At 41.5% G+C, this 23,752-nt stretch overlaps 1 protein-coding gene across 1 annotated transcript; it reads right to left on the bottom strand.

The window, feature by feature from the left end:
- Positions 1-1,741: 1,741 nt before the first annotated feature.
- On the bottom strand, positions 1,742-23,523 carry cdr2a (cerebellar degeneration-related protein 2a). The gene is made up of 5 exons (XM_060840209.1): positions 23,226-23,523; positions 18,230-18,342; positions 10,131-10,279; positions 8,928-9,080; positions 1,742-5,002 (listed from the first exon to the last, which is right to left on the bottom strand). Exons 1-5 carry the CDS (start codon positions 23,308-23,310, stop codon positions 4,093-4,095), a joined length of 1,410 nt encoding a protein of 469 aa, XP_060696192.1. The 5' UTR covers positions 23,311-23,523; the 3' UTR covers positions 1,742-4,092.
- Positions 23,524-23,752: the final 229 nt, after the last annotated feature.

The following is a 23,752-nucleotide window of genomic DNA, read 5'->3' as shown; positions in this document are numbered from 1 at the left end:
ACACCACCTACTCCTGCAAGCCTAGTAAATGAATCTTATTTGAATGAGATTCTAAGCTTTGCAGTTTGATGGGAAGCTAATTGGCAATGACCATTCTTCAAACACAAGTGCTGGCATTCTCTCCAGCCATATGAAAATTAAACCTCTTGATATTCACATGTATTGATACCCAAGTAGGCTTGTGTGTAGGGATAGGGAATATTGGCTGCTTTTAGTTTCTACTCATAAACCCAAGTGGATTGCAGGGGCCTGGAAGAATGACAGCAATAGGTAACTCATCCGGTTTTATTCCAAAAAGACTTTAATCTGAAGCTGACTGAGGTTGATGTACATGTGTACAAATGTAAAAAAAGTTCTTTAGTGCTTTAACATATCCTCACTTGAGGATATAGTGATCAAAAAAAAGTTTAGATTTATTCATGAATAACTTAAGTCTCAATGGCAAAGTTCTGAAGTGAAGCCAGCATTTTTTTGCCCATTTCAACTTATTTGGAGGGGCAGCATCAAGCCTTGTGACCTACATAAGGATCCAGTAGTTTGTTCAGTATTAAATGTAAACTTTTATGAGTCCAAATGGCTGATAGTGTTCAGGTGCAGAGTTGAACAGTTTTGGTTTCAGTTGCTATCAGGTGATGGTGAATTTTGATTTATTCTGTACAGCACAATGTGCTGGAATATGTTTTATAATAATGATCTCACTTTATGAAATAGACATGGTTTTATATTGCTACACAAAGATGTGCAACTTACTATTAAAATATAGACACAAAAAACTATTCCCAGTGTTGTAAATTGATGTCTATGTTGCACTTTGGCTGAGGATGTTTCGATAATTCTACTTATAGTTGCAAAATTTGCAATGCTTGGGAAGTAATGATGAACCAAAATCAGATAAAGGAGCGGTGATGCTTATAATTGTTTAAACATTGTGCCCTCAACTTTCCAAAATATTAATTTGGACCAAGTCAGAAGTCAGGAAAATACCAAAGACAATAAAAAGGAGCAAATGAGAAAGTTGAAGTAACTGGAGCACAGGTCTGATCATACATGCAACTGGCAAGGGTGTAGGGAAAGACCATTCAACAATCACTTCAATTACATAATACTATTATCCTTCTAGATAAAACCTGATAGTGTAATCATTGGATAATACCTGAGGAAAGGGATGGAGCGTGGAAGAGGACAATTATGAGAAGAGAGCAGAGTTAATTTTTAATACACTAAAAGTAATAGAAATGATTAGTATGCTTTGGGATAGAAGTTGATAGACATCTTTCTGGGCAAGCACTGAGCAGCCTTCTGAAGCAATAGACTATTGATTTGAACTGTTTTGTTCACTTCATGCTTTTTTTGTTCCTACATCACCATTAAAAAGGTTCTGTCTCTTTAGCTATACTGCCTGAAGGCCACCGGTCATTTCCTTCTCCAGCATCACTTTGGATTAGAGTTTAGAATAAACTAGGAGTTGACTATACCTTTGAATGGTTTAGTTTACTTAATGTATGTAGCAGGGCTGAATCAGAAGGGGATGTATTCTATTAATTGCAGCCCAACCCTAATGCAATAATTAATGAATTTCTTGACTTCAGCTATTTATTCCAACTATTGAGTTTTTCCAGGCTGATAAAAATTGAACAAGCCATAAAAGCTGAAATCAGAAGTTATTTATTAAGAACTTCAAATACTGACAAACTATTTTTGAGCAATGAGACAATGTTCAATATCAACAATTCTACATAATCTTACAAAGCACTGCATTAGACCAACATTTGAATATAAACACATTTCTACTGACCATCTATTTTGAGTGGAGACATTATAAATAAGTTGTTCAGATTCCATCAGCTTCTGTAGTCATATGTGACAAAAGGGACAAGTTTCAGGAGCACCAAAGTTTAAGTAAGTTTCCAATTGGTTCATAAACCAGTACGTTACAAAGTGAATGACTAACACAGGCAGTGTGGCTGATGTAATATCTGAAACATTGCAAACTTTCATCCATCCAGATATTGGAGTTCCAAAGCCTACCTCAAATCTATGGTGCTTCTGCACCACTTATTGGAGTGTTGTATATAATTAAAATCAACCAAAGCCAAACACCTGAATTTTGGAGCAATGAAATCCCAAAGTGCTTTTTTTGCTCTTACCATATTTTCCACTTAGGAAATCAATTATTCCTGCCATGGGAGAAGTATTGGAATATTTCCATAATTTCAATGGTCACTTCATGTGGAAAGCCTAGCAGCAACAGCCAAATTTAGCCAAATTCAAAAATACCCGGTATCTCAGTCACCTCCTTGGAAGATACCATTAAATCAACAGTTAACAGTCTCTCCCCTTCTCTTCCCATTCTTCCACCTGTATATTTTATCTTTCACCTACCTTCTCACTCTACTAGTTTCCTGCAAACCCCAAACCCATTTCACTCATTTCCTAACTCAAAACATCCAACTCATGGGGACGTCCAAGTATCACATTTCATCACTAGCAACAGTCTCTCTCGTTCACCACTTAAGCACAGCACAAGTCCTCTTATTCCACGTTTTTTCCCTAGAACTGGACATGGCAGGACAGTTACAAAGAAGCATTTATACTTGCAATATTAACAACTCTTCATTGACTGACCATTTGCAGCATTTTCTCAAATCAATACAGACCATACCTAGTGTGTTGATGCATTTTAAAAAGCAGCTGTAAATAGGATTTGTCTGATAACCAGCAGGTCATGCAGTGGGTTCCTACTGAACATAAGAGGATGGGTTTGACATTAGCTCCCACATGACCATCAGAAGGTCTCCAACTTGCCAAGAGGCACTGCAGCACTACAAGAACGACCAAACTATCTGGTCACCATTCCATCATTCAATTTATAAATAGTAAGCTCTCACAGTCACATGACATCAGGTTATAGCCCAACAGGTGTATTTGAAATCACAACCTCTGCTCTGGAAGCTTGTGATTTCAAGTACAGCTATTGGACTATAACCTGGTGTCATGTGACTTCTGACCTTGTCCACCCCCAAGCAACACCACCACATCAGTAAATTGGCTGTAGCAGTTCTTACTGAAATGCTACCCATGACCATGCAATAATGACCAAAAAGCACTCGAGATATCCTGACAGGTGTATATGAAATGCAAGTCCCTTTCAGACTCAATATTAGATGCACACTTCAGAATGTAACCCCCTACATTCCTCAAAGAATGAAACAAACAAACAGTCTTCATCTTGGACTGACCTGACAATAGCACTTGAGTGAAGAGAGAAATTCTGAAATGCCCTATATGCAGTATTACACAATAGCAGTGTACAGCAATATAGATTTGATCTTAAGTTTTGCTGCTACACAGCTTTATTCTTTCAAATAAAAGAGGTATAAACCAGAAATGTTCTGAAAACAAATTCACTAAGCATCGTTTCCAACAGTATCTTCACGCCACCCCCCCGGGGAATAAAAAGGTCAGTTCACAATAGGAGACCCTTCCAGGGTACTTCAGTTGTTACACTTTAATATAAATTTTGCTATTACCTGGTAGAACATTATTAGGCCATGAGGTCAGAACAATTCCTTTCATCTCTCACTTTACAGACATGCTCCAGTGAAAGTCACCAGGCAGTGCAGAGGTTTCCACCTTGGCACCATCAACCCAGGCCAATGTGGCATTCCCATTGTGAAGGGCCCAGCCCACTCAGTAAAGACCAGAGATCGATAAAGATCTTTCTGGCGTACAGGTCTTGGGACTGGATCAGAAAATAGCTGCTTCTTCCCCCAATTTATATAATTAACCATTTCAATGGCTCAAGATTCGCTACAGCTAGAAAATGCACAATAACCAGACAGACAGATAATCCAAAAATTAGAAATACATCAGTTTCCGGAAAAAAAATGTGGACTTTCTTTGGCTGAGACAGTCACACACATACAGAGAGCTGACTTACAAATACATGGAGATCAAACAGATCCTTTTGATTCTTGGATCACGAGAATTGTAAAGGAATATTTCTTTTACAAAATAAGTTGAGGTTTTCTTGTGGCTTTTCAGTTCCCAATGCTTTATTGCAACTCAGATACAACAATACTGGTAACTTTTCTATTCTTGCTGTAGTTGAGCTACATTTGGACATTGCACGGAGAGGGATTTGTATTTTGATCGGCTTTCATTGATCTCTTCTTTTGTTTTTTGGATACAACTAAAGATTTCTTTGAACAAAACTTTGTATTCTGGCTGGGAGTTATTGGCAGAGCTGGTCAGTTCCACATTGGGAGGTTGCTGAGCAGGACAAGTGGCTGGATCGTTCCTCAGGGGCTTGGTGATGGGTAGGCTTTGACTAGCCTGGTCCTGGGAGAGACGCTGAGGGGTCTGCACAGCTTTGTGGCTCAATGTCTCCCCCTGGGAATGGCACCTGCTTAGCAGCTCGTTGTATTTCATCTGCAGGGCGATGTACTGCTCGTCCACCTCGTTCAGAAGGGAGATGCCTCGCTGGCGAACTGCCTCAGCTCTCCTGATACAGGTCTGCTCATGGCCTTTCAACAGGTCTTCATCAGAGCTGCCCTTCAGGGTCTCACCAGAGCGCAATGGATCCTGCTCAGCTGGCAAGCTCTCGCCATTCACACAAACCTTAATCCCAGAGAATTGCTCAAGGCCCGAAGAATCTTTCCCAGAAAACAGGAAGGATTCAGGGAGCAGATTGTCCACTACGCTGACAAAGTTCACTGTGCCTTGACTTCTCTGACGTAATTCCAACACTTTACTCTCCAGCTCTTGGATGCTTTGTTTGTACTCATCCAAACTGGAGAGGCTTTTCTCAAGCTCACCATTCTCCTTCAGCAGCAGGGAATATTCCTGCTCCACACATTCTCTCCTCTGCCTCTCCAGGGTCAGCTGAGTCTGCAGCATCCTCATATTCTTTTTTAATTTCTCATTTTCGTCCTCCAACGGACGAACATGTGTCTCATCAGATGTGATCTCGGCAGCAAACAAGTGGTCATACACAAAGTACCTGGTAAACAGAAAAACAAAACCTGCAATAAATCAGCAGCTCAACATTCCGAAAATCATTCAACTTGAGAGATGGAATATCAGTAACAGGAACTGCAACAGGGCATTCAACCCTGAGCCTGATCCACTATTCAACACCATCTTGGCTGATCTACCACCTTCATTCCATGTTCACACATTACCTCCATTTCCCTCCTTTCCCAGTCTCAAAAAAGTTATAGACTTCAATTTTAAGTGAATCTGAACATTCAGGGTAGAGACATTCTTGAGATTCCCAATACCAAGTGAAAACATTTCTTATTCCTGTGCCAAATGATTGGCTCTTTATTCTGAGATTATGAACTCCATTGCTAGTCTTTCTAGCCAAGAGAAACAGCTGCTAACATCTATTGCAGCAATCAAAGAGAAGTCCCGAGAGACAAGGTAGGTACCTAGATTTAGAGAACACCAGGTCCTGGAGCATTGTTCTGTTTCCTCCCCCAAACACACACTGGTGTCCAAGCCTAATGTTCCAAATTCTGGCACATTTTGGGATTGAATTGGAAATTTTTCATTTGTGAGGAACAAAAATCAGAGCAGAGGTGTTGTTGGCCCTTTGTATACACATGTAAATAAAAATGGAGTTTGATATCAAATCATTGGGACAAAATGGCAAACAGTACTTTTTTTATTTTGTGAATTAAAATTCACTTGGAAGGAGATAGACATTAAATTGTGGGCACTAAATGCAAAGTTAAACACTAAACATCATACACAATTGTATTTAGTTTTTAAAACCCCAGTACAGAAAATACCAATTACCAGAACATGACCCGAACATGTATTAAAATCGCCTCACATTCTCTCCTCACTTTCTGAATACTAAATCACACAGTTTCTCGAATTGCAGCATGACATAACTCATCAATCCCAATCATGTCATTACACAAATCATCTCTCTGCGGTCCAATCCAGTGTACTGGAGTTTTTCCTGTTGAGACAAGGTTACAGCAGCAGTGCACTGTAAGCTAGCACAGGTACACACAGCATGGGACGGGTAGGTACAGCAGCAGCTGTGGATGGTGGTGTTAGCTTTTGCATCCCTGGTCTAACCAGTAAGCCCAACCCCACCAAGGCAGGCTGGCCTGCTGAAAAACCAGCTGTGTTTTTTTTTGGGGGTGGGGGGGAAGCATGCTGCAGGGAAACCAGACAAAGACAGATGGACAGAAGCCTCTGGAATGTGGGATATCCAGTCCTTAAATGATGTGACCACATTCTCCTTTCTGATCTCCTCCCAGGTCTTCTGCACTGCTAACTTTGAGCTCACTCACTGAGGCAGAAAGTATTTACCGACTCTCCTGCAATCAAGCCATTTCGAATCTCCCCTCCTTCCTCAAGCTGCACTTGAAGAGCTGGTTTAGAGGCATTTTTCAGTTGAGAAAGGTTGGCCTGAACATCAGACCATAACAAACAGGAACAGGAGTAGCCCATTCAGCTCCTTAAGCCTGCTGCTATTCAATAGGTCTTGTGCAGTTTGCACGTTCTCCCAGTGTTTGTGTGGGTTTCCTCCTGGTGTTCCAATCCAAAAGTGTGCAGGTTAGGTGAATTGGCCATGCTAAATTGCCCATAGTGGTCAGGGATGTGGATGCTGCCTGAACTGCTGTGTTTTTCCAGCACCACCAAGCCAAAATCTGGTTTCCAGCATCTGCAGTCAGTCATTGTTTTTACTTAGCCTTCCTGAATACCTGCTGTGGCTGTGGACGGCTTTGACTGTCACACACAAGTGCCACATCTCTGTGTTGCAGCTTTCCTCCATTTGAATAATACTGTTCTTTTGTTCTCCTTATCAAAACAAACAACCTCACATTTTCCCCACATTATACCTCATTCGCCAATACTGTGCCTCATTCCTTAACACATCAATATCTCTGTAAACTGCTTACATTCTCAACTTCAGCAACATAATTAACAAGATGTAATCTGAACCAGTCAGATGAGAAGAAGATTTCTCTTTATGTAGTCTTCATACTCAGAAACTCCAAACTTTTCTCAGCGATATTTTAAAAGCTGGACGAGGGTGGCTTTACTTATGGTGAACATGAAAAACTGATCCTTATATAAACTGCTGTTTGAGGGGACATTTTTCTTCTGACCACTGTTAATTTAAGCTTTGTCCCAAAAGGACGTACAACAGCATAATATTGAATGTACTCTTTCCATGGCCAGTCTTTACTAATACTGTTTTCTCACCAACTTCTTTCAGTTTTTATTTTAGCAGGGCGGCACGGTGGCACAGTGGTTAGCACTGCTGCCTCACAGCGCCAGGGACCTGGGTTCAATTCCCGCCTCAGGCGACTGACTGTGTGGAGTTTGCACGTTCTCCCAGTGTCTGCGTGGGTTTCCTCCGGGTGCTCCGGTTTCCTCCCACAGTCCAAAGATGTGCGGGTCAGGTGAATTGGCCATGCTAAATTGCCCGTAGTGTTAGGTAAGGGGTATATGTTGGGGTATGGGTGGGTTGCGGGTCGGTGTGGACTTGTTGGGCCGAAGGGCCTGTTTCCACACTGTAAGTAATCTAATCAGTGAATGAACTGCGGATACTGTAAAATCAGAAACAAAACCAAAATCAGAGTTAATGTTGCAGACCAAGTGATCCTTCCTCAGAATTCTACCTGAAACGTTAACAGATTTCTCTCCACAGATGCTGCCAGACCTGCTGAGCTTCTCCAGCAATTCCAGTTTTTGTTTCATTCACTGGTTAGCACATCAAAAGGAATGAGATTCCAATATAGATAAATCTGTACTCATTCTTTTGGTCAATGTCTGAATTTTTTAAAAAAACACTGAAATATGTGATACACATCAAGTTATATTGGGAGACCTCGTGAAAGCCAAGCCATCCATCACAGAAGACAACAGCTTTTCTTTTATAAAGGTGGTGCACCATCCAAACATGTTTTTTTGTGTGCATGTTTCACGGCAATGATTTGGATGGATCCATGAATCAAATCAGGCAATTTCCACTGAAGTATGTTGCAACTTAAATTTTCTAACGGTGTCACACGCCAAGTTTTCCTCTGCTGGCACATTTATTTTTAGGCTCCTGCCTAATTAGTGTAGACAGTTTCCTACAAAATCCTGAATGCTCTTCTCCAACATCCTGCATTCTCTAGCTGTTGTGCAATTATTTGCCCACTCAGCAATCAATGGGCCACGTATCCCCCATTCTTCTAGGTACTAACGCTGTCATATTAGAGTGTGCTTTTGGCTGGAAGTCCGCAGGTATCAGCGAGGTTGCTGCCTTGACAGTCCATGTGAACGTGTGGAGAATGAGGACCTTGGCAGTCCACGTGAACGTGTGGAGAATGAGGACCTTGGCAGTCCACGTGAACGTGTGGAGAATGAGGAGCCTTTGAACGAATGAATGCGTTTTCACCAGCACAGGCTGGACTCCAGGGTTAAGCAAGTGGTAAGCAGAAAGAGTTTGGATTTTTTTTGACTAAAAGGTTGAATATCGACTATTTCAGAAGATTGATCACTACTCAAGTATATATGGCAATTATTCCAATTCTCCAAATGATTTTTGTGGTTTGGTACCAGATTGACCCAGGAGATCAGAGAAATCTCTCCTATTTTTCAAAATTGTCATGGTGTATTTTACATCTACTCAGAGGTCAGTCAGGGCCTCAGGTCAACAAGACCAGAGAGACATACAGTGCAGCACTCCTTTTGTACTGCACTAAGAATGCCAGCCCAATCTGTAGATGCAAATCTCCAAGTAAAATAGAACCCTAGGGCTTTCTGAATCAGAGTTGAGCGCAGCACTCACTAAGCAACAACAGATCCTCAGCTCTCCAAGGTGTACTGTACACTTCAGCCTGAAGGACAATCATGCAGCTGCCAAGAAAACGTTTCAGTTTCAATAAAATAACACTGATGGTGGAACTTACTTTCGAAGATCATATAACTCTTTCAGACATGGAAGGCTATGCACCACCCTCTTTTGCTCAGTGCCCTCGTGTCGTGAACTGTCCTTCAGATCCTCCAACTGTCTCTGAAGCTCATCGATGTGAGACTGTAGACCTTCGATCGTCTCTGCCAAGCTATCAAAACACAAACCAGACAAATCCAATTAAAGCGTCGTGGAGAGCTGGGTTAGAGGTCAGTGACAAGTAATTGATCAGGCTGGCGAACATGCAACCAACTTGTCAGAGACCTTAGTTGAAGACTATTGAAATTCACATTTATAAATTTAGATTTAAAGTGATGATTTTGAGGGGGAATTTACTGGAGTCTAAAATTTGATCTAATTATTAGGCAAGCATCGCAAGGTGCTTTGGAAATTTAGGGGTCGCTACCTTCAAGTTGGAGAGTTTACAGTAGACAACAGTCTCAAAGGATCTTAAAAGTGTTCTGTCATTGCTACCTAATTCCAAAATTCTGGAATTTCTTCCCCAGAGTTGATCAAAGATGTTTATCTTCCTTATTTTACTTTCAATCCTAGTGATTCCTCCACGTTAATCTTCACTATTAAATAGGGGCTGGCTATCAGAGTTCACATCGCCTGCTGAAATCAATAACATTTGAAATCAAAGTTAAAGCAAGTTAAGCAGCATGTTTACAGGCAAACACACACTTATTTGATCATAATAACCAAGTAGAACTCAACACATACTGACTCCTTCTAGATTGCCTGATATTAGTCCGAGTCTCATACTGTCTGGCTTCAACACCATCTTTAATATAATACTGCACTGTGACCTTACTGGTTAGGCAGAGACACCAAGTGTGGGAACACACCCACATGACAATCAATAAAGATCATTTAGCAAGTTTAGTAACATCACACAGTCTGACCTAAATTCAAATCTTCACTGATCCTGTGACTGCTTGCTGTCTATCAGTTTTATCATCAAGCCCTTGACTAACCAAGAACATCAGTTGAACCTTTTATTGTATACGGAATGGTATTACTTTAAAAACATGTTCCCCAGAGCCATCGTGACCATGTATTCAATTCTATTTGTGATTGTTGACGCAGCAACATTGAATGGGAAATGTATGTACGGTCATTTTTGATCACAAAATGACAAACCTTAGAGACACAAGATTTTTAATGGTCAAGATATTTCAGATTTGAAATATTTAATTACCTTATAATCTTATTTTGGGATGCCTTGCTCTCCATAACAAGTTTCTGATTAGTCATCTCCAACTCTCGAGCAGTCACATCAAGTTGCTCATAAACTTTAGCGTGTTGTTCATTCATCTGACGGAGGAGTTCAATCTGTTTTGTTAAATACTGAGGTACAAACAGGAGTCAGTTAGCAGTGAAGGGTCACACCAGAAATCTCTCACTGTGCATGTTTATCCACTCATTACAAGAAGCCTCAGCAGGACATGAAGGAACAAGGCCTTTCAAAAATCAATTCCTTGCACCCGACAGTCACTGACCATCTTGGCCCCAACCAAGCCTATCACTAGAAAGGTTCAGGTTTGAGACTTAGTACACAGTCAAGACAGAGGAATGGGATGGGAGAAAAAAAAAAGACACTTGAAATTAAACAGTAATTTTCATGATTGCCAGATGACTCAAAGCACTTTACAGTCAATGACATATTTGAAATGCAGTCACTGCTGTACTAATAGGAACATGGCAACATGTTCCTGCAAACAGCAATGTGATAATGAACTGGATTTGTGCGAGATGTTGATTTGCCAGAACACCAGGCAGAATTCTACTTCTCTTCAAAACAGAGTGTGATGTGGGATATTTAACATCGGCCCTAGGAGCCAGACAGGACCCACAATGTCTTGTTGCCTGAGAATGCAGCACTCCCTGGGTACTGCATCAGAGTGCTGGCCTTGGTCATTGTGCTCAGGTTCTGGAGTGAGATGTGAACACAGCACCTTGTGACGAAGAGAGCGAGGAACTAAGCAACAGTTTGAAAGAAAATAAAAAAAAGAAAGAGGGAGAAGAATAGTATTTCAGCCAGGACACCCACTTCACCAATCCACATCGGAGCTCCTAGTGGGAAATCAGAGTGTTTAGATCGTCCAGGCTGCCTCCCAGAATGATCACCTAGACAGACCTCTTTAAGTAAGATCCTCAGGAGAGGGCAGGGAACATTCACCCCAGCATGAAGTGCAATCCATTTTGCTGCTAGTTAACAAATAAATGGACTAAGAATCAAGTCTCATCCATTCCTCAAACATTCTTTCAAAAAAAAAAAGCAAAACTGGTCAACACAGTCAGTCAGTCAGTCTCTGCTCAACACCTTCAGTCTCTGCTCCCTCAACACTTATCTTTGACATCTCCAGCAACCATTTAAATCGGATTCCCATTGCGATAGCTATAATTGTGGTAGCTGGGCAGCATCGTACACAGTGTAGATGGTAGCATAAAATCGCAAGGGAGATTGATAGACTAAACAATAGGCAAAACTGTGGCTGATGCAGCTCAAAGCAAATGTGACATTATCCATTTTGGACAAAATAAAAGGATGGATCAGGGTAACTTCATACTGTTTAGAAAGTAAACAGTGGATGTCCACAGTGTTATGAAGTTGAAGGAGTGCCCTGTACCTTAAAGAGGGGACGCAGGCGCGAAAGAGGGGGCCAGCGATCGACATCTGTTCTGAACTGAGATTACCAGCATCTATATAATGACTAGATGGCAGTCATACAGTATACTGTACAACTGTAAAAAAAATAACATTTGGCTGTGAAATGGATACCCGAGTTTTGGCTGCTGCTTTGACAACAATTCAAATTTTAGCCAGTTTAACTTATGCCCAAGGATACTAAAATCCAAGAGAGTGTTTGAATGTATTGTTTTGCCAACATGAGACAATCCAATGTTGGAAGTATAACAGGCATTTTAAAAACTGGAGGGAGTGAGAGCAAGAGTGACACAAGAAATTAGGAAACACTCACTCTCAAAAAGGTTCCTTTTCACATGAAACATACTCACAGTAAAAGGAAAGATGACCATCCAGGGAATTCAGCACCCGGATGAGTGAAGTCACAGAAGAGGATAGTGATTAGGTGGTTTTGAAATTAAGTTGATGTAATTTTAATAAATGTCTTATTGGAACAGCATATTGTTATAGAGTTGAATGCAGGTATTAAGTTAAGAGAAAGAGGGAGCTCAAGAGTTGTGAATAGATTTTTAATGTTCACTTTTAAAGTAAATTAATATTATTTTCTTTAAATAGTGCAATTTGGGAGTTCTCGGTCACTCATATTTTAAGATTACAAGGTGAGGTGAGCGCTCCTGGGTGGTTTAATTAACAGAGGGGTTCACTGCTATGTTGTAACAGGAAGCAATTCTACACACAAATATTTTTAACACCCTTTCATAAATGGCAGTGGATGCAGAATCAGCTGTTCGATTTAAATCGGAGATAGATAAATTTTTGTTAAGCAAAGTTGTTAAAGATATGGGCCAAAGGCAAGTATATAGAGTTAGGCCACAGACCAGCCAAGAACTGATTCAGGGGCTGAATGGCCTCTTCTTACTCTAATGTTCCTAGATTCTCTCAATGGTCTTCAGAGAAAGTGAGTAGAAAAGGGGAGAGTGAAGGAAAGAAAGAAAACATGGGGAAGAAAAATAAAAGAGGGAACGATGTTTTCAAGTGTTTAAACAAAGTTAAAAAATAGACCAGTGTAAAGCCCAATCCTGAGAGAGAAAGGAGAATGGATAATGGTGCTGCAATGAAAATTTGCGACAATGAGGAAGTCTGGCAGGACATGCAGCAACTCCTTTTCTTCCAGAAGAGACTTGCTCAAGTTATTTTTATTCGGTTTAGGACAAACACTCCCTGTGCAGCAATATAACTAAGATTCAGATCTCCTTAATCCCTATAATACCATCGATAGAAAGCAGCCAAACATGGAACAGGAATAGCAAAAATGGCAGAAACGTGAGCTATATGTATATTAAAAAAAAAATCACACAGACCCAGTATTCTCTCTTCACTGATACCAACTACCCCACAGCACAACTCTGCCATTTCCTGGTTTCATTTCAAAGCTTAGCATTCATTAGGTCATTTAACTGGAGGTAGATTTATTGGATATGAGCTAACATAGACAAGATGCAATCTCTCAAAAGGTTAAGAAGATACAAACTCCTCTGAAGGCCAAAACAGAGATCAGGAAGGTCCAAAGGTCAGCTTGTATCAAGCCATGCTGTATCAGGATGGATCACTTTCAACCCAGTGTTTTGGCAGCAACTTTTATTTCTACCATAAAACGTTTGATATAAACACAAGTCCCAATACACTTCACAGCAGTATTATCAAAAAACCGGACACTGAACCATAGAAATATTAGGGACATGTGACCAATGTTTGCTTAAGGTTTATAGACAGTTACTAATCACCTAACTGATTCTGTGCCTGACCCTGTTAACTAACAGAAGAGAAGGTTGTATTTGTGAAGTTGTCAATTGAGGTTGTTATTGTAGTGTTGAACTTGACAGCAATAAATATCCACGTTTCCTCAGGGGCACAGCAGCTGCACATTACATCACTGGTAGATTCAGACACTGTAATCCAAGCAACATCCACCCAAATCCCAAACAGGAAGCAATGGTCGGGAATTTTTTTCTGGCTCCCTTTCCTCGCTACACCACACACTATGGTCTACACACATTCCAGTCCTACACATCATCCAACAGCACTTCAGGGATATTGCATCATGTTCAGTGGTTGAGCATACGTTTTATTTTCCTTCTCATTTCCTCCCTTCCCACCCCTCCCCACAGTCATGTATTCATCCTTCAGTCAACATCAATACAAAAACACATCTGGAGTGATAGCATGGTGGTAACGTTACTGGATTGGTGATGGCTGGGAGGCTGTGTACTGCTTCAAGGACAAAGAGTTCAAATCCCATTACAGCAACTGGAGGGGGAGGGAATTTAAAACTTAATGAATGAGACTAGTCTCATTAACAATGATGTAGAGGAGCCGGTGTTGGACTGGAATGGGCAAAGTTAAAAATCCACACAACACCAGTTATAGTCCAATAGGTTTATTTAAAAGTAAAAGCTGTCAGAGCACTGCTCCTTCATCAGGTCGCTAGTGGAGTTAGAGCAAAGGACACAGAATTTATAGCAAAAGATCAAAGCGTTATACAACTAATGCAATGTATTGAACAAACCTAGATTGTGGAATGAGGATGCAGGTTTCAATTGATTAATATGTAAATCCCAGAACTTCTTTCAAGTCACAGTCCTGAGAATAAGTTAAAAGTTTTATCGGTATAAAGACAATGCATTAAAATGTGAGATTAGAGTCTGTTTGCATCCCAACCTTGAGTCAGACTGGCTCTATTTCCGAAAGTAGGAAATTATAAAATATCACATGGACTGACTGTCTACAGATTGGGTGCTTTTTGAACAAAATAGAATGTATCTGCAGAAACAAATTCGCCCTATGGACACATGTGCGAGGGAATGCGTGCATGAGAGAACGTATGCATGATTGATAGAGTGTGCACACGTGATGGAGTACATGCGTGTGAGAGATCGTGCACGAGAGTGAGAGCGCACACACGCGCGAAAGAGAGAGAGAGAGAGAGAGAGAGAGAGAGAGAGAGAGAGAGAGAACGCGCATGGTATGAGACATGGTCTGTGACAGTATGATCTCATGCAAGACTGTGTGTGTATATATGTGAGTGTATACTCAGTCAGTGATGTACAGCATGGAAGCAGACCCTTCGGTCCAACCCGTCCATGCCGACCAGATATCCCAACCCAATCTAGTCCCTCCTGCCAGCACCCAGCCCACATCCCTCCAAACCCTTCCTATATTGGACTATAACCTGGTGTATACACTGCCCAAGGAAGTGTTGGAGGCTGGTACAATTATAACATTTAAGAGGCATTTGGATGGTTTTTTTTTGTATATTTATTTATTAAAAAAAACCATCCAAATGCCTCTTAAATGTTATAATTGTACCAGCCTCCAACACTTCCTTGGGCAGCTCATTCCATACACATACCACTCTGAAAAAGTTGCCTCTTTTATATCTTTCCCCTCTCACCTCTTATATCTTTCACCCTAAACCTATACCCTCTAGTTCTGGACTCCCCGACCCCAAGGAAAAGACTTGTCTATTTATCCTATTCATGCCCCTCAACTTTGTAAATCCCTATAGGGTCACCCCTCAGCATCTGATGCTCCAGGGAAAACAGCCCCAGCCGGTTCAGCCTCTGTATACCTCAAATCCTCCAACCCTGGCAACATCCTTGTAAATCTTTTCAGAACCATTTGTAGTAGGGTCACCTGTAGTATAACATAAACCCAAGATCCCAGTCGAGGCCATCCTCATGGGTATTGAACTTGGCTGTCAGTCTCTGCTGGGCAACTCTGCATTGTTGTGTATCGCAAAGTCCGTCACCCAAAAAATCCAAGGCCGAATGTCCTTGACCGCTGGATTGTTGCCAGGTATCCATTCATCAGTTGTCAAAGCGTCTGCTTGGTCTACCCTGCCTCGGGACATCCTTGCCTGCAGCATATGACAGAACCAACGTTGGCTGTGTCACATGAGTACCTGCCACCTACAAGGTGGGTGGTGTCCCCACTTCGACACTCTAACACAGCTTGCAGTGGTTGCCATTAGAGGGTTGTATGGTGTTGTGATCGATTTTGTCCTGAAGGCTGGGCAGTTTGCTGTCCGCATTAACAACAGCCATGAAACTACCAGATTAAAAATCCAACAAAAACCCATGTGGGGAGGAATTCATGTCACTGTGCAGTCTGCCTGACAATCCTCACCAGTGCTGCTTACTCTTAACTGACCTCTGATATAGCAAAGCAAACCATTTTGTTTCTTACTTGGAGTAAACCCTCAGTGGGTCTATAACTGCAGTGGCTCATGAACGTGCTCACTGCTACCTCTGAGGGCAATAAAATTTGACATCGTTAGTAACACCAGAATGGAAAGGGAGAACTTGCATTTATATAGCTGGATGTCCTGAAGCACTTCAAAAAAAAGGTGCTGAAGTGCTTCAAGCCACAGTTTAATGTTGTGCATTGTGAGCTCTCGCAGTCAGAAAAAACAATTTGGTCATTTATTACACTGCTCCTACTGGGATCCTGCTATGCAGAAATTAACTGCTGCAAGTGCTGCCTTCCCATACTTCCAAAAACAGGAAAGCACTTCATTGACTGTAAAGGGCTTTGAGAGGTTCAGAGATCATGGAAGACGCTACAGAAATTAAAGTTCTCTCTCAAAACACAGACGATCAAATGACAGAGTGGACAGATGTAATTCTGCTCCTATAACTTATGTCTTATTTAAAACCGTGCTGAATAAGAACAATTCCACTTCTTTCAGTTTGTAGTCATTAACATTGCACTAATTATTAGTCAAAAAAGGTGGAGTTAAGTGGCATTGACAAAATGAATATAAAGATTACAATATCTGCACTCAGTCGCTTTCAAGACAAAAAAAGGAGTTATTTAACCATCATTGTTCTTTTACAAAACAAACCCTCAATGTCATCCTATGGCAAATCATTCTGGCTTCTAAACATTTTTAATATTTAATTGCCACTGTGCATTCTGAATAATGCAAAGCTAAAAGCCATGAAGTTCTGTTAAAGTTCTCTCTAGTTGAAGTCATTAAATTTGCTACTGGGTAGCAATATAGTCTCAGAATCAGAAGGTGAAAGTTCAAGTCCCACTCCAGAACTTAGGCTCCCAAACCAATGGATGTTAAAACTCCCTCAGCACTGTCCCAGCCAATATTTATTCCTCAATCAACATCACTATCATTGCTGTTTGAGTGTGTTTGCTGTGCACAACATTAAAACTATGACTGTGCTTTAAAATGCTTCAGGGATCCAGCAGTTATAGAAGGTACTACAGAAATGCAAGTTCTTTCATTCCATTTGTACTAATCATATCACCTGACTGGTTTGACTGCAAATTTCAGAGATCATAAACTCCTCATTTCAGAGCAGAAAGAAAACATCTTCAAGACGGGACAGCAGAGCTAGGAATGGGTGTCACCTCACAGGACCCCCATGTAACAATTCAGTTCAGTCCCCGGCACTTTACGAGACAACAGACGAATGTCAGTTACTGGATCCACCCAAAGCCTTGTGTGATTGTGCAGATCCAAATGCTGACAACGAGGTAAAAGCCAGCAAAACAAGGAGGGCTGGGGGTGGAGGAAGGACAAAGGATGAGACAGAACATACGCAGATCCAGCAAATACCAAGCTATTAGTCACTGAGGAGTACTTTTCTTTAGGTGATGCTATTATAAGTAGCACAAGTTCTTTGTGGCATCTCAGCATTCACTAATGCCAGTGAGATGCCTCACTCAGTGGAGAACGAACAAGAAAATATCACAGGGTTTTGCTTTACCACATCAGTAAATTCTAGCATTAATAAGGTCTGGTTCCTTCCTGCAGCTCTTGGTGCCAGGGCCTCTAAACAGCAAGAAACCATTCAGTAAGAAAGCAAAACCACAAAAATGGAGGCCAAAAATTTCCCACTCCTCCAGAGAGAGAAAGGCAGATGTTTAGAAATTATCCTGGTCTAAACCCTCAGGTCCCCAGGACTCCACTCAAGAATTTCATGATGCTGTCAACCTTTGATTGATTTTTGCTATGCAAGGGTATGAAGAATAGCACCTCAGACTAGATAAAATTCAGCTATGGTTTATTGAGCAACAGAACAGTCTTAAGGGGCTGAATATCACCTTTAGTTTGAGGGTTTCTTTATCTGTGCTACATTTGACTAGTGAGTTACATCAATATTTGGACTCCGTGCATCTGGTTGAAGGAATGGGGCAATGGGTTTATATAAACTACCTGATACCTACACAAATATCTGTCAGAGTGTGCATGCACATAGGGTGACATTTAGCTGTCTTTTCCACCCCAAGTCGACAGCCTGTCAATCTCGTAGAATAGGGTAACAAATAGCAGCTTTGCCAATAATATTTGCAATATATGACACACCTTCAGCAATGAAAGAGCAGAGGTTATTGAAGCAGTAAATTAGACTTTGTTCTGAATGCACCTACAAAGTGAAGGTCTGTTTGATAAGAACATTACAAGACAGCAGAAGTGCAAAGGCTGAAAGATCTTACAAGGCTATACCTGTTCCCTATTGAGAACATAAAGTTGATTTCATAGCAGATGTCTGATCTGTCGTAACTATAGCACTCACTGATTCGCATTTCGTTTTCAAAACCATCAAAATTAAGTTACAGACCCCACTTCTCACCTCAATCTCTTGAAGCTGCTCCTGGTTGGTCCCATACATTTGCTGAAGGGCTTCCTCTAACTCTGTATTTCGATCCAACAATGTTTTCCCCAACTCCGCTGCGAGGTGTAGGTCTAAAAACAAACAAAAGCAAATGAACAATTGTTATCACGAGATACAGGGGCAAGAGGCCATTACATACTTCAACTATCAAATTTACTCTGGTTTCCCCTCAGCCCCAAACAGTTCACTTCATAAGAAACTGGGTGTAGAATTTCTTCAGCATGAGCTGTAATCTATTTTTCTTGATTTGAACATGTGCTCATGGCCCAGTATGACTCAAGCTTAAAGCTGAAAATGTGTTGCTGGAAAGGTGCAGCAAGTCAGGCAGCATCCAAGGAGCAGGAGAATCCTCAGGAAGGGCTCATGCCCGAAACGTTGATTTTTCCTGCTCCTTGGATGCTGCCTGACCTGCTGTGCCTTTCCAGCAATACATTTTCAGCTCTGATCTCCAGCATCTGCAGTCCTCACTTTCTCCCTGACTCAAGTTTAAACCTTGTTTGTATTTTCTTTAGGGTTTAAGTGACAAATACAGGCAGAGTTTGGAGAAAGGAGGAGAAAAGAATGATGAATAGGTCACCTCGAGAGCTTTTTGGTATTGATTTTGCCTCCATTTCCCCTTGTATCAAATCTCCAAGTTATTCAGAAATCAGTCCCAACTCTACATTGTTTACTTGCCATTTTCTACCTCAGATCACCTTGCTCCAAAAGTTGAAAGTCTGTATTGTTCAAAACTCTCACTTAAAACTTGGTTTGATGATTACTGCTCAAGAAACAATTATTCAATTGAAAACAAGATTACATCAACAATTTTCCCCTTTGTACACGTAATCTGATAGAGTAGACATAATCCAGGGATTAACCCTGATTGTCAATGAATGTTTTATATTCACAGTCTGCCACTGAGAAGCCAGCAGTAGTTGTAAACACTATACAAACCCACATGTGCACACAAAACACCTTTCAGCTTGACTTCAGCATCACCTTTGGTACCAATACAAGTTTGGATGGAAACATGAGACACAGTCTCAAAATGTGGCAATCAAACAGGGAGTCCCATCTCCAAAAGGGCAGCAACGGGCCTTACAAACAATGGTCTCATAGACAACCTGCAACTAACAACTAATGTATTTTTCCTTCAGATTAATCAGTAATGTCAGCTATGATTCGAAGGGTAGCACTTTTACCCAAGTCACTAAGTCAAAACCCTTTCCAGTGACTTGGGAAAGAGGCTTGAACCTAATCAGTGCTATCCTGGAATGAAAAGGGAATGCGGCACTATCACAAGCCCCGACTTTTGGATGAGACGACAGCCTTTCTCCCTCGGAGGAATGGGAAGAGAGATTGGACAGAATTATTTAACAAAAAGCAAGCAAGTTGATTACTCCTCAACCAACATCACTAAAAGGAAAGCAAAATGATTTAAATCATATTTTGTGTTGCTCGAGACCTTGCCGTATGTAGATTTCCTACTTTACAACTTTAAAGTTACTTCTCTGGTTGCTTAGAAACTGTGGGATAGATTATGAAAGGCACTACATAAATGCAACTTGCTTTCCTTTTAAATGATATAGCGTAAAGCATGTGACAGAAGCACAAACTTTTGTGACAGGATTGGCAAAGATATTGATTTAAACAGCATGGGACAGAGAATTCAATAACTGCAGCAGTGAAGGCAGATTAATCAGATCACTAGAAAAAAAAGGTTATTACATTGGCAAAGGGCAAAACAAAAACAAAAATACTGGATACCTGAAACAAAAACAGAAAAATGCACAGTATGCCATGCAGCATCTGTGGAGAAACAGTTAAAGGCGAACTTTAACTCTCACTTCTCTGATGTTGCCTGACAGTGAGCGTTTTAAACATTGTGTGACTGAACAAGCAGAATGAAGTTAAATGCAGGGTAAAATACAAGTCTCAGTCTCTTACAACATTACTCCACATCCATTTCACTTGAATTTTAACCTGTTAGCATTTGACTGATCCAAGTTGCAAAGATCAAATCAGAGACTGTTGATCCTGCCCAGTCTCAACCGGCTACCATTTAACAATCAGTTTACAATCACAAGAAAACATCAGGATCACCATAATTAAGGAAACACAAACACGGTCCAACTTTCTACAGCTAGTTTAACCCCCCGCCAATGCATTCTCCCCCACCTCCCAAAATAAAATTCTATGTTGCTCTATTTTGGTCATATGTAATCAGCTTTTCAGAGACTTTAATGGCTTTGCCTGATCGTTGCTTAGACATTGACAGTGAAGAATCCTCGATATCCTTTAGACCATTGAGACTCCTGATTTAATCTCATTTCATTATCTGATTCAATAGGAGGGTGCAACAAAGAAACTGGGAACCCATGTTGATAACATTGCCGAGTGCTTCAAAGTGCATCTTCTTCTGATTATTCAGCAGATTTTAACAGTGTCCTAGTTGGAATTGAAGCTGCCCTTCTCTTTCCAAAAGTCTGTTACAAGGTCTTTACATGAGTTTCTTGATGTGCTCCCAAGCCAGTAATAAACACACTTGTCATTTGTTTCCATATTGTTATTCAGATACTGAGGAAGCAGGTTAGGCAATTATCAGCCTGGGATCCACTCCTGTTGATGTACTGCTCCTACCCCACAGCCTGTCCATGTGTGAACCAGGTCAATTTGCCGCGACCAGCCTCGTGACCCAAACTCCATGAGCCAAGTTCATTTTTAATGACAAACCACATCAAGAGGAGTTCTGAGCAGTGGGTCTAGAATCATAGCAAGTCACAATCTTTAGAGAGGGGGAAGGAAGAAAGAAAGAAAGAAAGAAAGAATCAGTTAAATTGGTTAGACCACTTTTAGAACATTGTGTGCAATTCTGGTCTCCCTCCTATCGGAAAGATGTTGTGAAACTTGAAAAGGGTCCAGAAAAAAAATTTACAAGGACGTTGCCAGGATTGGAGGATTTGAGCTATATGGAGAGGCTGAATAGGCTGGGACTGTTTTCCCTAGAGCATTAGAGGCTGAGGGGTGACCTTATAGAGGTTTACAAAATCATGAAGGGCATGGATAGGGTAAATAGACAAGGTCTTTTCCCTGGGGTGGGAGAGTCCAGAACTAGAGGGCATAGTTTTAGAGTGAGAGGGGAAATATATAAAAGGCAGCTAAGAGGCAACTCTTTCAGACAGAGGGTGGTACATGTATGGAATGAGCTGCCAGAGGATATGGTGGAGGCTGGTACAATTATAGCATTTAAAAGTCATCTGGATGGGTACATGAATAGGAAGGGTTTGGAGGAATATGGGCCAAGTGCTGGCAAATGGGACTAGATTAGGTTAGGATATCTGGTTGGCATGGACGAGTTGAACCGAAGGTTCTGTTTCTGTGCTGTACATCTCTATGACTCTTTAAATGGAAGAACACACTCTTAGCAGTGGACACATCCAGGGCTACCCTATGCTGTTACAATGTTATTTCAAGGAAAGGCAGACATTACAACATAAAGCACATTTAGATCGTTGTAAGAGTCCATCTTCCCAAGTATCAAATCTCTCCATTCTCAGAGGCAGATTCGGATTTGTGTAGCTACTTAGCATTGTCAAAACACCAGTGACAAACCTGTCTAAAACATTGTACGTTCTCTGCTTACTGCAGAAGGTAAAAACGAGGCTTAATAAAGAGGATTTTCCTGATAAGTAGGAGATTTGATGGAGCAAATAAGGACACATGGTTTCCAGTTGCAGGAAGGCTGCTAAGTAAAACAAAAGGACAGTTTTAAGATTTAAAAAAAGCAGCTATTTTAGCTATTTTCCCTCCCCTGCTCCCCCTCGGGGATCGGAAATAGTCTGAAACAGGAACAAAAGATTCAACTCGAGAAAGGCAATCTGAAATTCTTGAAAAGGAGAAATGTGTAAGGCTGAGAAGTGAACATAGGTGTGGCACAAACTGCACTTCCGCAGAGCCGGTACAGAAACGAAGGGCCGAATGGTCTATGATTGCCCTCCTTACAGTGAGGCGGTAACCTGTCTCCGTCAGCCCGAACTCCAGCCTCAGAGACCAGTTGGAGACAAACCGCCGATTCTCTTAGTCCAAGCGGAGACCAACTTTTCCTCATGAAATAACGGGGTGGGATTCCGATAAAGCTCCGGGGTAGGGAGGGGAGGGGAGGGGAGGGGATGGTTTTCGATTACAGCAGTTCAGCTTCTCACCAGGACATGGTTTCTATGGAGACAGCTCTCTCCAGGGCAAGCCATTCAGAAAAGGCGCGCTGGGCGAGAAGGATAGAAAGACACCCCAGAAGGAGATGGAGACAGAGCCAGAGGGGCGGGAAAGGGCCAGAGGACACAGAACTGCAGCATCCCCAGCCCACACCAGCGAGTCAATGCCGGGACACAGCCACCGACCATTCCCCATCCCAGGCTCAACAGCAGTTTGAAAAGAAATTCGCCAGATATGGTGTATACCCCGCAAACAAATGGGTAAAATTTATTTTCACAAACCAATTCTTGGAATGGGGTCTGTGAGGAGTGAAAAGGAACGGGTATCTCAAGAAGAGCCAGTCAAGACACGATAGGCCGAATGATCTCCGGATGCTCTTGCACCATCGACTGCGGTAAACTCCACTGCTCAGCAAATAACACCGTTCAATGTTAATTAGAGCATGTGAACAAACAACTTACTTGGTCTTTGCGATAACACAGACATTGTGCTGGTCTCTTTTACAAAATCCCACTCAACTGTGTAAGGACAGCATTATTATTTCCTTTCATCCCGGTTCAGATTAAAGGAGAAGGATTCTTAAGAACCAATGCCGATGAAAGGTCACAAATTTAATACGTTGAGTGCCTCTCTCCACAGATGCCGTCCGCTTCCAATATTTTTTTTTCAGATTTCCCTCATCGACTGTACCTCAGCCTATTTTCTTGGTACCTGTCAACAAACTCCAATCTAGAGAAGCGCCTTTAAACTTTAAACTCACCGTGCTCCATATTCTGCTGCTCCTGCTGGTACCATGGTTCCTCCTCCCGACGGTCAAAATCCTCTATTATACTGTCAGTTAACATCTTGCTTTTTGTTTTGTTTGCTCGCTTGCTTTTATTAGGAAGAAAAGTACCGGCTTGAAAAAAAAAGGTCAATAACGTGGCTGCGCCCCAGCTCCGGCCAGGCTTCACCCGGTCGCTCTTTTTGGACGTTTATTGCATTTATTCCGTGTCTCTATGAGACTAAAGCAACGTGGCACTGTATGCCTAGAACCAGCTCTAAGTGCACCAGCAAACGCGGGGATTCCGCCTGGCGGCCGGGGCTCCGCCCTTTTCTTTGTAACAATTCAAATGACAACCAATCACTGCGTCCGCTCTGCCGCGTAACCGGTAGTGTCCTTTTTTGGAAAGAGGGTATCTGATTTAAGACCTTTAGAACACCCAGTTTCACCTCCATCCTGAACTGGAAAATTTATTCCTACTTCACTCTCCGTAGACAGTACCAGATCTGCCGAGTATCTCCAGC

The sequence above is a fragment of the Hemiscyllium ocellatum genome, chromosome 20 (genome assembly GCF_020745735.1).
Source record: "Hemiscyllium ocellatum isolate sHemOce1 chromosome 20, sHemOce1.pat.X.cur, whole genome shotgun sequence".
NCBI classification, from domain to species: Eukaryota; Metazoa; Chordata; class Chondrichthyes; order Orectolobiformes; family Hemiscylliidae; genus Hemiscyllium; species Hemiscyllium ocellatum.
Note: the sequence above shows the minus strand (reverse complement) of the source record. Positions and strands in the feature narration are given on the sequence as shown.